Source organism: Callithrix jacchus, chromosome 5 (assembly GCF_049354715.1).
Source record: "Callithrix jacchus isolate 240 chromosome 5, calJac240_pri, whole genome shotgun sequence".
Classification (NCBI taxonomy): Eukaryota; Metazoa; Chordata; class Mammalia; order Primates; family Cebidae; genus Callithrix; species Callithrix jacchus.
The window spans coordinates 33,369,081-33,381,145 of NC_133506.1; the positions used below are offsets into that span (position 1 = coordinate 33,369,081).

Below are 12,065 nucleotides of genomic sequence, written 5' to 3' on the forward strand. Positions count from 1 at the left end.
CCCCCACACGCCCCCCAGCCCCTGACAACCCCCATTCTGCTTTCTGTCTCTGTGAGTTTGAATCACACCATGTTTGTCTTTCTGTGACTGACCTGTTTCACTCAGTGCAATGTCCTCAAGGTTCATCTATGTTGTGGCATGTGCCAGAATTTCCTTCCTTTTTAAGGCTGAATACTACTCCATTACATGGACAGACTCGATTGTGTTCCTCCATTCACCCCTGAAGGTTTTTGTGTAGGGAGTCACTGTGTTATCTAGTGAGAGATGGGGCTGGGCTGACCAGTGGGGCCACGTTGGTTCACTATGCCTCTCTCTAACCCCAGCTCTGCCTTGGTTTTCATGAATAGAGCTGCCCCTGCCACCAGTCCCCAAGAGGAGTCCTGCTGTCACTCAGGCAGAGGCTGATGGGTGTGCTGAGGACCAATCTCTGCAGGCTTCCTGGAAGAGGCAGCCTCCCCCCAGAGACTTAAAGGTTGAAAGGGCATGGAGAGGGAGACAGGAGACTTGGGGCTGGACCAGAGGGTCTGGGATGGGGAATCTGGGCTCAGAGATGGAGGGAGCTGGGGGCTGCCTGTGCTGGACAAGCCCTTTTGGCTTGCATGAGTCCCACTGGCTCCCGGAGCACCAGAGCAAATAAGCAGAGAGAAGAGCTGGAGGACTGATAGGTGAGGTATTGCAGGGCTCACATGTGAGTCCAATACAGATGCACCCAATGCATAATCTGAAGCAGCAACAAGGAAGCATCTTTAGCCATCGTTCTGGAGATGATGGGATGTTTGAGCTAGGAGGTGAGAAAGGAGTGCTGTTTATTGAGCACCTACCATGTGCCAGCCACGAGGCACATGTCTTATGTAATCCTCTTATCGGCTCTTTCATTCTCCCCTTTTTTCAGATAAAGGAACTGAGGGTCTGAGAAGCAAAGTGATTTGCCCAGGTCATACAACTAGGGCGTAGGGGAAATCAAATTTGAACCCAGGCCTGAAGGCAAAGCTCTAAGCAGTTCATACTGAACCAGGGCCTGGGAGGTTAAGGAGGTCAGGGCCCTGGTCACCAAGGGCCAGCCAGCTCCTCCAGGGCATCTCCTGCCTTTCCCAGAAGCAAAACCCAGTGATTCCGGCCAGAGCCACAGAGCCATTTCCTGCAGCTGATGTGACGATAACCAAGCCTGGGGTTAATTAATACATTGCTCCCCCAATTAAAAGCAGAAAGAAAGAAGATGTTGCATTCAATCAAGTCCGGTTCTCCTTCCCCTGCAGAATCCCAATTTGTGGACACCAGTTTTAATTGTCTTCCCAGCAAGCCCAGCCCAGCTCAGGCCCTGAGGCTGGAGAAGACAGTTGCATCCTTCTCACAAATCTATCACTATACCCGCCTCCCTGGGGACTGGCTGCAAGGCGTTTCCTGAGGAGGGAGTGTGGCTCAGGGACAGGGCAAGTGAAAGAGGAGAGATGGATTCAATGTCCCAGACTCAGCAGTGATGCTCACAAGGGAATCAGGCTCTGGGCAGCGGAAGGGAAAGAGTATGGCTAGGGGGCAGGGTTACAGGCTTCCGCTTAGAGCCCTCTAGAACTGGGTTCAGTTTAACCATTTACTCAACTTGTGGCCTTGGGCAAGTCATTGAACCTCTCTGAGCTTTAGCCTCCCCATCTGAAAATGGGGATAATAGACCAGAGGCTGTGGCTCATGTCTGTAATCCTAGCACTTTGGGAGGCCAAGGTGGGCAAATCACAAGGTTGGGAGTTCGAAACCAGCCTGGCCAATATGGTGAAACCCTGTCTCTACTAAAAATACAAAAATATTAGCTGGATGTGGTAGCACACACCTGTAATCTCAGCTACTCAGGAGGAGAATTGCTTGAACCTGGGAGACGGAGGTTGCAGTGAGCAGAGATCGTGCCATTACACACCAGCCTGGTGACAAAGCGAGACTCCGTCTCAAAAAAAGAAAGGAAAATGGAGATAATACCACTCCATAGCATCATGGTGAGAACATGAGAAAATGTATATAGAGAGTTTTCACCTGGGTGCAGTGGCTCACACCTGTAATTCCGGTGCTTTGGGAGGCTGAGTCAGAAGGATTGCTTGAGCCAGGAGTTTGAGACAAGCCTGGGCAACATAGCAAGACCCTGTCTCTACAAAAATTTTAAAAATTAGTTTGTTGTAGTGGCATGCACCTGTTGTCCCAGACTTTGGAGGCAGAAACAAGGGATCACTTGAGCACAGGAATTCACGGCTGCAATGAGCTGTGTTCAGCTCACTGCTGCATTCATGCCACCGTGCTCCAGCCCGGATGACAGAGTGAGGCCCTGTCTCAAAAAACAAATAAACATGGCCAGGTGCAGTGGCTCACACCTGTAATCCTAATACTTTGGGAGGCCGAGGTGGGCAGATCACCTGAGGTCAGCAGTTCGAGACTAGCCTGCCCAACATGGCAAAACCCTGTCTCTACTAAAAACACAAAAATTAGCTGTGCTGTGCCAGGTGTGTGTAATCCCAGCTACTCGGGAGGCTGAGGCAGGAGAATCACTTGAACCTGGGAAGCAGAGGTTGCAGTGAGCCGAGATCACACCACGGCTCTCCAGCCTGGGTGACAAGAGCAAGTATCAATAAATAAATAAATAAGTACAACAAAGAGCTTGGCACAGTGCCTGGCACAAAACAAGTAGTCTCTATTTTTAGATATTATCATTACATCATCATCATCAGCCACAGCAGCAGCATCAAAATACGCATCAATCACCTTCCTGTTTCTGGTGCTGGTGAGAGCGGAAGGAAGCCCCTGTTGCTGATTGAGCTGCCTGCTTTCAGTGGGGCTGAGAGGAACTGAGCTCCCCATCTCTGGAGGTGTGCAAGTGGAATGTGGAAGTGTGGAGCCTAGCGGCTGCATTTTACCTGATAACTCAGACCAAACCCTGGTTGAGGCTGACAGACGCATGGATCTTGATCACAACCACCAGTCAGACCAACATCTAAATCCAGCTCTGTGTGAATCTTGGGCAAATCATGTTACTTTTCTCAGCCTCACTTTCCTAATCTGTCAAGTGGGAGTGGAGAGTGTTAGAGACAGTGTCTGTGTGGTGTTAGGCACACAGTAGATGCTCAGGAAAGGAAATGGATGTTTTTTTCTTTTTTTTTAAAGACCATATTGGTCAGGCTGATCTTGAACTCCCGACCTCAGGTGATCTGCCCACCTTGTCCTCCAAAGTGCTTAGATTACAGGCGCGGACCACCATGCCTGGCCTTTTTTTTAGGAAATGAATGTTTTTAAACAAAGCTTTCTTTCCTGCCCCTCTACCTTTGCTCCAGGGTTCCTGCTACCTGACACTTTCAGGCGTGCCTCTGCTTGTCAGTATCCACCCATCCTTCAAGGCCTGGCTTAGGTGCCACCTCCTTTCTGAAGCCTTCCCAGATTCCCCTCTTCCCCTGCATGGAAGTGACCCTTCCCTTCTCAACGCCCAAGGCTCTGCCCTTAGGACATCTATCCCTTTCTCCTTCTGATGATCTGAGCTGGTGGGGCTCTCCGGACCATCAGGGCTAACCAGAATCGTACAGGGGAGCAGAGACTCAGAGAAGGGAGAGTCTCTGGAGGTCACACAGCAAGTCTGTTGGCAGAAAAAGGCTCCATCCTCCACCCCTGGCTCCCAGTCCAATGCTCCCGGCACTTACCTGCATCCACAGCAGGCTTCTCCCTCTGGAGCAGCTTGGATTGGGGACCGGGACAGGCCTTGGTGCTGCTAACTGTGAACAGGGAGGCCCAGATTCGTCGTCAGATGCCCAGAGCCTTGGTTTTCCCACTTGTCCTATGGACACACTGGCCCCTTCACTAATGAGGTTGGAGTCAAAGGGTCCCTGAGGGGGCCTCCCCCAGTCTACCCTCTGTAGGCAGCTCCTGGCCAGCTCTGGAGATCAGATAGGCCCTGGGACCACAGCCCCGCTGTGGGGTGGGAGAGTGGGTGGCCGCACCCACAGCTAACTCACTTGTCTCCCATGAGTTGAGCCTGCTTTTTTCCTCATCCTCCCACCTGAAGCCCCTCCCTGCTCCCGGCTCCACTACTGGGCCCACTGGGGCTAAGGCGGGGGCAATATCTCCTCCAGGAAGCCTTTCCTGATTGCCTCCAGCTGCGTAAAATGCCTTCACTGTTCTTGTGTACGCACCTGTAGTCCCAGCTCAGGAGACTGAGGCAGGAGAATTGCTTGAACTTGGGAGGCAGAGGTTGCAGTGAGCCGAGATCACGCCATTGCACTCCAGCCTGGCAACAGAGAGACTCCATATCAAATTAAATAAATAAATAAATAAATAAATAAATAAACTAATTGGTCATGGTGGCTTGACCATGGCTTTGCACTCGGAATGAAACAGACTCTCCACCCTGCCCCCCAGGACTCTGCAAGGTTGGCCAGTTGGGACTGAGCCTTTTTTTTTTTTTTTTTGCGACAGAATTTCACTCTTGTTGCCCAGCCTAATGGCACAATCTCAGCTAACTGCAACCTATGCCTCCCAGATTCAAGCGATTCTCTTGCCTCAGCCTCCCAAGTAGCTGAGACTACAGGTGCCCTCCACTTTAGTAGAGATAGGGTTTCACCATGTTGGCCAGGCTGTTCTTGAACTCCCGACCTTAGGTGATCCACCCGCCTGGGCCTCCCAACATGCTGGGATTACAGGCACCAGCCCATGCCCAGCTTCATTAGTAATTTTCATTACATGGTGAAGTAATATTTTTTGATGTCTTGGCTTAAATAAAATACATTATTAAAATTAATTAATTTCACGTGTTGGTTTTTTTTTTACTTTTTTTCATGTGGCTCCTGGAAGATGGAGTATTCCATGTGCGCCTTGCAGTGTGGCTTGCATTCTGTTTCTGTTGGACAGCAAGGCCCTAGATGGCCACTACCAGGGTCTTGGTGGAGAGGTGCCATGTGGCGGGGTTCTCCACTGCGCTCCTGCCCACCCCAGGCTGCCCACCCCAGGAGGTGTCTGTTTCGGGGTGAGAGTGTCTCTCCTGGCTGAACCTCAGCTGCTGAGTCACCCCAGATTAGACCCCGCCCTCTCTGAGCCTTGCTTTCTGCATCAGTATGAAGAGCTGGTGGTCCAGGGTCACGGTTTTCTGTTAGTTGTTGGAGGGGGGTGTGGGCAGGGGGAAACTAAGTGGAGATGAATTGGAGGCCCAGCCCTTCCCAAGGAGACCCCAGCGGAGCCTCTGCCCAAGGGCGGCCTGCTCTCTTCTCCTCCCACTCATGAGACCCACGCACTTGTCTCCCATGCCCCTGTCCACCACACATGGTTCCCGCCTCACCTGTGTCTGGGAGGAGGAGGCATGCAGTGGCCGAGTCACACCAGCTGGGTCCGAGGGCGGCTTCAGCCTTTCTTGCTCTGTGTTCTGCATCAAGCAAGTTCCCTGCTAGCTCTGGAGCCATCTCCCCACTGGAAGAGGGGCAGTGGAGGCACCTTCTGATGTCCGTGGCTCAGGCAGTGGCAACTGGAGAAGCCACAGCCATGTCTCTCCACTGTCTTTTGGCCAGCCAGGGTCACACTGGTGGTCATCCCAGACCCTCCAGGGTCCTCACCCCTCTCCTCCTGTTGGCAAAGGCCCCTGGTGCCCTGGTGCTGGGTGGGAGGTACATGAATCAAGGCAGAATCCGCCATCCTGGGTGAGGGACCAGCAACCCACAAGAGGGTCACCTCTTGTCCCCTTCCCATGCAGGCTCCCTAGCATCTCCTTGTGCTCTGCTCGAGGTGGCAATTGGGAGTCAGGGAAGACTCCTAGGGCAAGACCTGGCCCAGGACTCTCAGGGCAGGGTACCCTTGCTCTGGACCCTGCTCCACCACTGCCCAGCCAAGGCTGTTTATTCATTCATTCAAAAAGCATGTATTGGCCAGGCACAGTGGCTCATACCTATAATCCCAGCACTTTGGGAGGCCGAGGCGGATGGATCATGAGGTCAAGAGATTGAGACCATCCTGGCCACCATGGTGGAACCCCATCTCTACTAAAAATACAAAACTTAGCTGGGCGAGGTGGCATGCTCCTATAGTCCCAGCTACTCGGGAGGCTGAGTCAGGAGAATCGCTTGAACCCAGGAGGCAGAGGTTGCAGTGAGCTCACACCACTGCACTCCAGCCTGGTGACAAAGTGAGACTCTGTCTCAAAAAAAAAAAAGTTAAAAAAACTAGTTGGGTGTGGTGGCTCGAGCCTGTAATTCCACCATCTCAGGGGGCTGAGGGGAGAGGATTGCTTGTGCCCAGGTCAAGGCTGCAGCAAGCTTTGAATGCACCACTGCACTCCAACCTAGACAACAGAGCGAGACCCTGCCTCAAAAAAAATAATAAAATGTATTTATTGAGCACCTGCTATGTGCCAGGCACTGCTCTAGCGGCAGGGAGGGAAGGCTGACAATAAACATACACAAAATAGGCATATTAGCTGTGCTGTCCAACACATTTATGTTTAAATGAGTTAAAATTAAATAACATTTGAAATTCAGGCCCTCAGTCACATTTCAAGTGCTCAGGTGACTGCTGGCTACGGTACTGGCTCAGGTACAGAACACCCTCCTCATGGCAGAAAGTCCTGTTGGCCAGTGCTGGTGGCGTTGGAAGGAAGGGTGAAGTGCTGGGTTTAAATGAGGTGGTCAGGGCAGGCCTCCCTGATGAAGCGGCCTTGGAGCAGGGTCCTGCGGGAGCGGGGGAGGGAGTCATGTGGGGGATGGCTGCTCCAGAGGAATCTGAGGAAAGGATGCTTCAGGCAGAGGAATCTGCTGGTGCAAAGGTTTTGAGGTGGAATCTCAACTGGGATGCCCGGGGAAGGAGCTGAACAGAGGCTGCTGTGGCAGGAATAGGAGCCGGGAGTCAGGCAGAGGCCAACACAGGAGGGGAAGGGCCTCCCACGAGGGCCCCGTCAGCCACCTGGAATGCAGTGGTGCGTTCAAGGCTTGCTGCAGCCTTGACCTCCTGGGCACGAGCAATCATCTCGGCTGGGCGCGGTGGCTTATACCTGTAATCTCAGCACTTTGAGAGGCTGAGGCAGTGAGGACTGTGGCTTTTTTTTTTTTTTTTTGAGACAGAGTCTCACTTTGTCACCCAGGCTGGAGTGCAATGGCCAGACCTTGGCTCACTGCAACCTCTACCTCCTGGGCTCAGGCAATTCTCTTGCCTCAGCCTCCCGAATAACTGGAATTACAGGCACCCACCACCGTGCCTGGCTAATTTTGGTATTTTTAGTAGAGATGGTGTTTCGCTATATTGGCCAGGCTGGTTTCAAACCTCTAACCTCAGGTGATCTGCCCACCTGAGCCTCTCAAAGTGCTGGAATTACAGGTGTGAGCCACTGCGCCTGCCTGGACTGTGGGTTTTACTGTGGGTAGGAGGACAGCCTGGGACAGTTGTGAGTAGAGCAGGGACAGGGACTGATTTATGTTTTGCCAAGGTACATCTGGCCGCTGTGTTGAAAATAGCTTGTCAGAGAGGAAGAGTGGAAGCGGGAGGCCAGTGAGGTTTCCCCACTGTTGCAGGTGAGCCAGGATGGCAGCTCAGCCCCGGGAAGACAGCAGAGATGGGGGAAGGGGCCAGATTCTGGAGGCGTCAGGAGTAAGACTGAATGGGGAGGGAAGTGAGGAGGGAGGGAGCCCAGGGTGACAAAAATGTCTGGGTTGATCCCCTGGAAGGATGCGGTAGCCCTCACGGTAATGTGGGGGAGGGACCTTCCCTCCAGGTGCCCGCATTGTCTCTTACTTAGTGGGGATAAGAATGGTCACAGCAGGCCAGGCACAGTGGCTCACGCTGGTAATCCCAGCACTTTGGGAGGCCAAGGTGGGCGGATCACCTGAGGTCAGGAGTTCGAGGCCAGCCTGACCAACATGGAGAAACCCTGTCTCTACTAAAAACACAAAAGTAGCAAGGCATGGTGGTACATGCCTGTAATCCAGCTACTCAGGAGGCTGAGGCAGGAGAAGCGCTTGAATCTGGGAGGTGGAGGTTTCAGTGAGCTGAAATTGCACTATTGCACTCTAGCCTGGGCAACAAGAGTGAAACTCTGTCTTCAAAAAAGAAAAAAACCAGAATGGTCACAGCTTTCAGGGGGGCTGCATGTGATGGCACCCCACACCATCTCTGGCACATGTTCAGGAACTCAGGCCTTGATTCCTATTAACCACAGTGCAGCAGATGGGATTTCCAAGACTCAGGGGAGCCTCCATGAGCTGCTTTCTAAACCCTTGACCTTGAGGATTAGGGTCATTTCAAACTTTCAGCCCAGAAACCCACTTCTCAAGTAGAGCTGCACATGGAAACCCCATGTACAGAGCAGAAATGGCAGAAGCTTCCAGATACAGTCTTTTGTCAATTAGCATCACCCTCTGTCTCCTGGGACAAGGGGACAAGGGAGGTGGCCCCAGAGCAGGGGCCTGAATCTAGGATTTCACCTCCTAGCCTAGGACTCCCTCTCCCTCCTGCCCTAAGCTGAGCTGGGTTGCGGGGCACTCCTGGGGCTGGGAGTCCTCCCCTCTGGGCCAGGGGCACCTGTTAGGTTGCAGTAGTGAGGAGGAGCAGGGTGGCTGAGGGATTGACAGCCACAGCGATCCTGGGTGACCTGCACGTTGCCAGGCGTCTTTCCAGGGTGGGATAATCTCTCCTGAGAAGAGGAGATAATTCTAATTACGTCTCAGGACAATATTTGTTTGGGGAGATGGGAGACAGAACATATGGTGGGGAGGGGCATGGGGGCCGCATGAAGTAGGGATGCATTTTCTCATTTACTTGGTGGGATGGAGGATGGCGATGGGGCAGGGCTCCTGCTGGGTCGGGGAACTGTGTGCCCTGGGCTGTGGTGGAGAGCTAGGCCCTTCTGGGGGGAAGGAGGCAAGAGTGGCTCATCACCCTGGGTGCTCTAAGAAGGTGGAGGATTCTGCACCCATTCCAACCACCAAGCAGCTACTCTGCCCCAGCAAATGCCAGCTGTGGGAGCTCCATGTTACAGGCAACAGGGCAGGGCAGGAGGTGGGGGACCTTCTCGGGGTCCTCAAGGAGAACCTTTCAGAGGGTGACATTTGAACTGAGCTTTGACAGATCTGAAGGAGCCAGGTGGGCAAAGAGAGGGGGAGGGAAGGGCATTCCTGAAGGGGAACAGCCAGAGCAAGAGTGAGGCTAGAAAGGGAGGTGCATCCACAGGACAGGGAGGAAGCCAGGGGAACAGGTGCTGACCCCCAGACCTGGGGTCCCAGGGGAGGCTTCTAAGCAGGGGAGAGGCCACCTCTGCTTTGGTTTTGCAACAATGGTGCTGGCCACTGTACATGGTCGCTGGAGTAACTGGGGGGGAACCGAGCGGGGTGAAGAACCTGGAAGAGCTGATGGAAGTGGCAGTTCCTCCCTGGCCTTCTTGCTGTCAGCATCCAGCCCATCCCTTCTCCCATCCTCGGCATGCCCTCCCACAGCGCTGGCTGCTGGCGCGGCCTCTGGGGCAGCACCTACTCCCTCATCCACATCTCCCGTCAGCTGCCACGTGCACCCCTGGCCGGCATCGCTGAGCTCTTGAGTGCCCACCCAGAGCCAGGCCACTCCCACCAGCAGGCTTTCGGGCCAACCCCACCTCCTCCACCCCGCTGTGCAGGGCCAGCGGCTCCTACGTTCTCCACCTCCCTCACCCAGCAGCCCTTGGCCCTGCGGTTTCCTGAGCCCCGCCACTCTTCCCCGTGTCTTGCACAGCCTTGTTCACAGAGACACCCCATGACATGACGGCACGGACGGGCGAGGACGTGGAGATGGCCTGCTCCTTCCGCGGCAGTGGCTCCCCCTCATACTCACTGGAGATCCAGTGGTGGTACGTACGAAGCCACCGGGACTGGACAGACAAGCAGGCGTGGGCCTCCAACCAGGTAATGCCCCTGGGGAGATGCCCAGGCTAGGCTGGGGAAATCCTGGTTTCTGGAGTAGGGGTATCCCCCTGCCCCTCTTCTCCTCTGACCGATACAGGTTCCAGCACTGTTCTCCACACCACACAGCTGTCTCCCTCTTCTTCCTCCTGGAGTGGGGGTTTTATGTGATCATGGAGACTTATTTGGGGGAACAGGCAGGAGACAGGGCTAGGAGGCACTTGAAATGGCCACAGCAAGAAGGGCCCTCCAGAGCACAGAGTCCCTCCCTTCAGGGTATGGGGGGAAAACTGAGGCCAGAGGGGCAAGCTGGCTCCAGGATATGGAGCAAGATGGGTCTTGTGACACTTTCCACCACTTCTCTAGGCCACATCGGCAGCCTTTTTGTAAAGAGCCCTGCAAATGCTGAGTTCATTCACAGGCACACACGCATGCATGCACCAGGCTCCCAGCACACCCATGGCTGCACACGAGCTTGCCCCTCTACCCATGCATGCTTGCATGTACACATGGGCAGATGCCGTGGGTGCTCTGCCCCATGCCCAATATGCAGCATACCCCGGCACCACCCCACTGCAAACTGCCGGCTTCTCCAGCTCTGCCTGAGGCTTTTCTCTGGACACCAGAGTCTGCCGGCCATCGAGGCAAACAAGAGGAGCAGGGGGTTCCATCGGCAGGAGCAGCCCCCATCAATGACCCGCAGAGTTGGAGGATGAATGCCCAGCTCCCTCGCCCTCAGCTGGGGTGACCGAAGCATGTTTTTCACTGTCTCCCAAGTGCCCAGTGCGATGAGCTCCAGTTGCCTGCAGTGGTAACTAGCTGCCAACATCCTCCATTATTAACTTTCTTCCTTGTTGGTTTCACTCACCTTCTCCCCTACTTGTGCTTCCTGGGATCACCTCCCAAATCAACTACTTATCTTAACCTCGAGGTCAGCTCTTGGAGGAACTCCATCTGAATCACTTGCACGCTCACACATAGCTCTGCACTAATGAACCCATTCTTATACTCACACATGTATTTGCACACATTCACAAACACGCACTGGCACGCTCATACACTCCCAAGTACATACCAAACTCTGTCTTGCTCCTGGGAGTGTCAGCTCCCCAAGACTTCCAGCCCTACCACATGCAGGCTTAGAGAAAACGGCCAGAGAAAACCCTTAGGCAAAGAGTGACAGGTGTCTGCAGTTGGAAGCCTTTGGGGTCAGCTTGCAAAGGTGGGGAATGTGGGCAGGGTTCACACAGCATCTGCACACACATTCATGTGGGTGACATGCTTGAAGGTACAAACACACTCCCAGATAGAGTGACTCAAGGGTACAAACACACTCCTAGCAACATAACAAACTGACACTTAGATTTCTGCCTATTCACACCCACCCGATGTATACGAAGTACCCTTGTGTGTGTCTAAATGCACAAATGTGGTCAGTTTTCTATGTACCTCCATTATCTTCTTTGCCTCTGACCTCTCCTCCGTCCCCTGAGTGGATACAGAGAGCTGAGGGACCCCAGCTCCAGACCCCATGGCCCCTGAGCCTCATCTGCTGTAGTGAGTGTCTTAGCTGTTGTCTGCATCCCTGTAAAGTGTCTCCCCTCACTGCCACCCCACCCCCACCCCGTGCTAACACGTTGTCTCTGCTCTCTCCACCCCTCCCCGCTCCCAACAGCTAAAAGCATCTCAGCAGGAAGACGCAGGGAAGGAGGCGACCAAAATAAGTGTGAGTTTTGATAATGACTTCTCGAAAGGGCTCTAATGGAGGGCACAGCTGTGACTTAAAAAAAAAATTGGGGTCCAGTTCAGCAGGGAGCTTCGGTGAGAAGAAGGAAGAGAAGAAAAAGAGAAGGGGGAAAAATGGCCCCGCTCTGTTTTTTAAAAGCTGGAGATTTTTCAAGTTCATTGAATGAAGGGCACAAAAAATGACAGGGGAGAGAAGATGCATTCCCTCCTGTTGGGGCCAAGGCTGTGTGCATCCCAGTGCCTCTGTGCTTGTCTCAGCAGCATTTTTTATTTGGGGAACCAACAAGCTCTAATGAGACTGAGCCAGCTTTTTTTGGCCTATGATGACTGCATGTTACAGCATCTCAGGGTCACTCAGTGATCTGGCCCTGGGGACGGGGTGGGGGCCCTCTAGCCAGAGGATTTCAGGACTGCCCAGGCCTTCTTATTTACTGACTCATTCGTTAGTAGCCATGC

At 53.6% G+C, this 12,065-nt stretch overlaps 1 protein-coding gene across 1 annotated transcript in view; it reads left to right on the top strand.

Annotated features, from left to right (window-relative positions):
* The window catches only part of VSTM2L (V-set and transmembrane domain containing 2 like), a 43,349-nt gene that overhangs the window by 19,384 nt on the left and 11,900 nt on the right, over positions 1 to 12,065 (top strand). The window contains exons 2-3 of the mRNA XM_035298571.3: positions 9,697 to 9,866; positions 11,539 to 11,589. Of these exons, the coding sequence (XP_035154462.2) occupies positions 9,697 to 9,866; positions 11,539 to 11,589 (221 nt within the window). The remainder of the gene's footprint in view (positions 1 to 9,696; positions 9,867 to 11,538; positions 11,590 to 12,065) is intronic.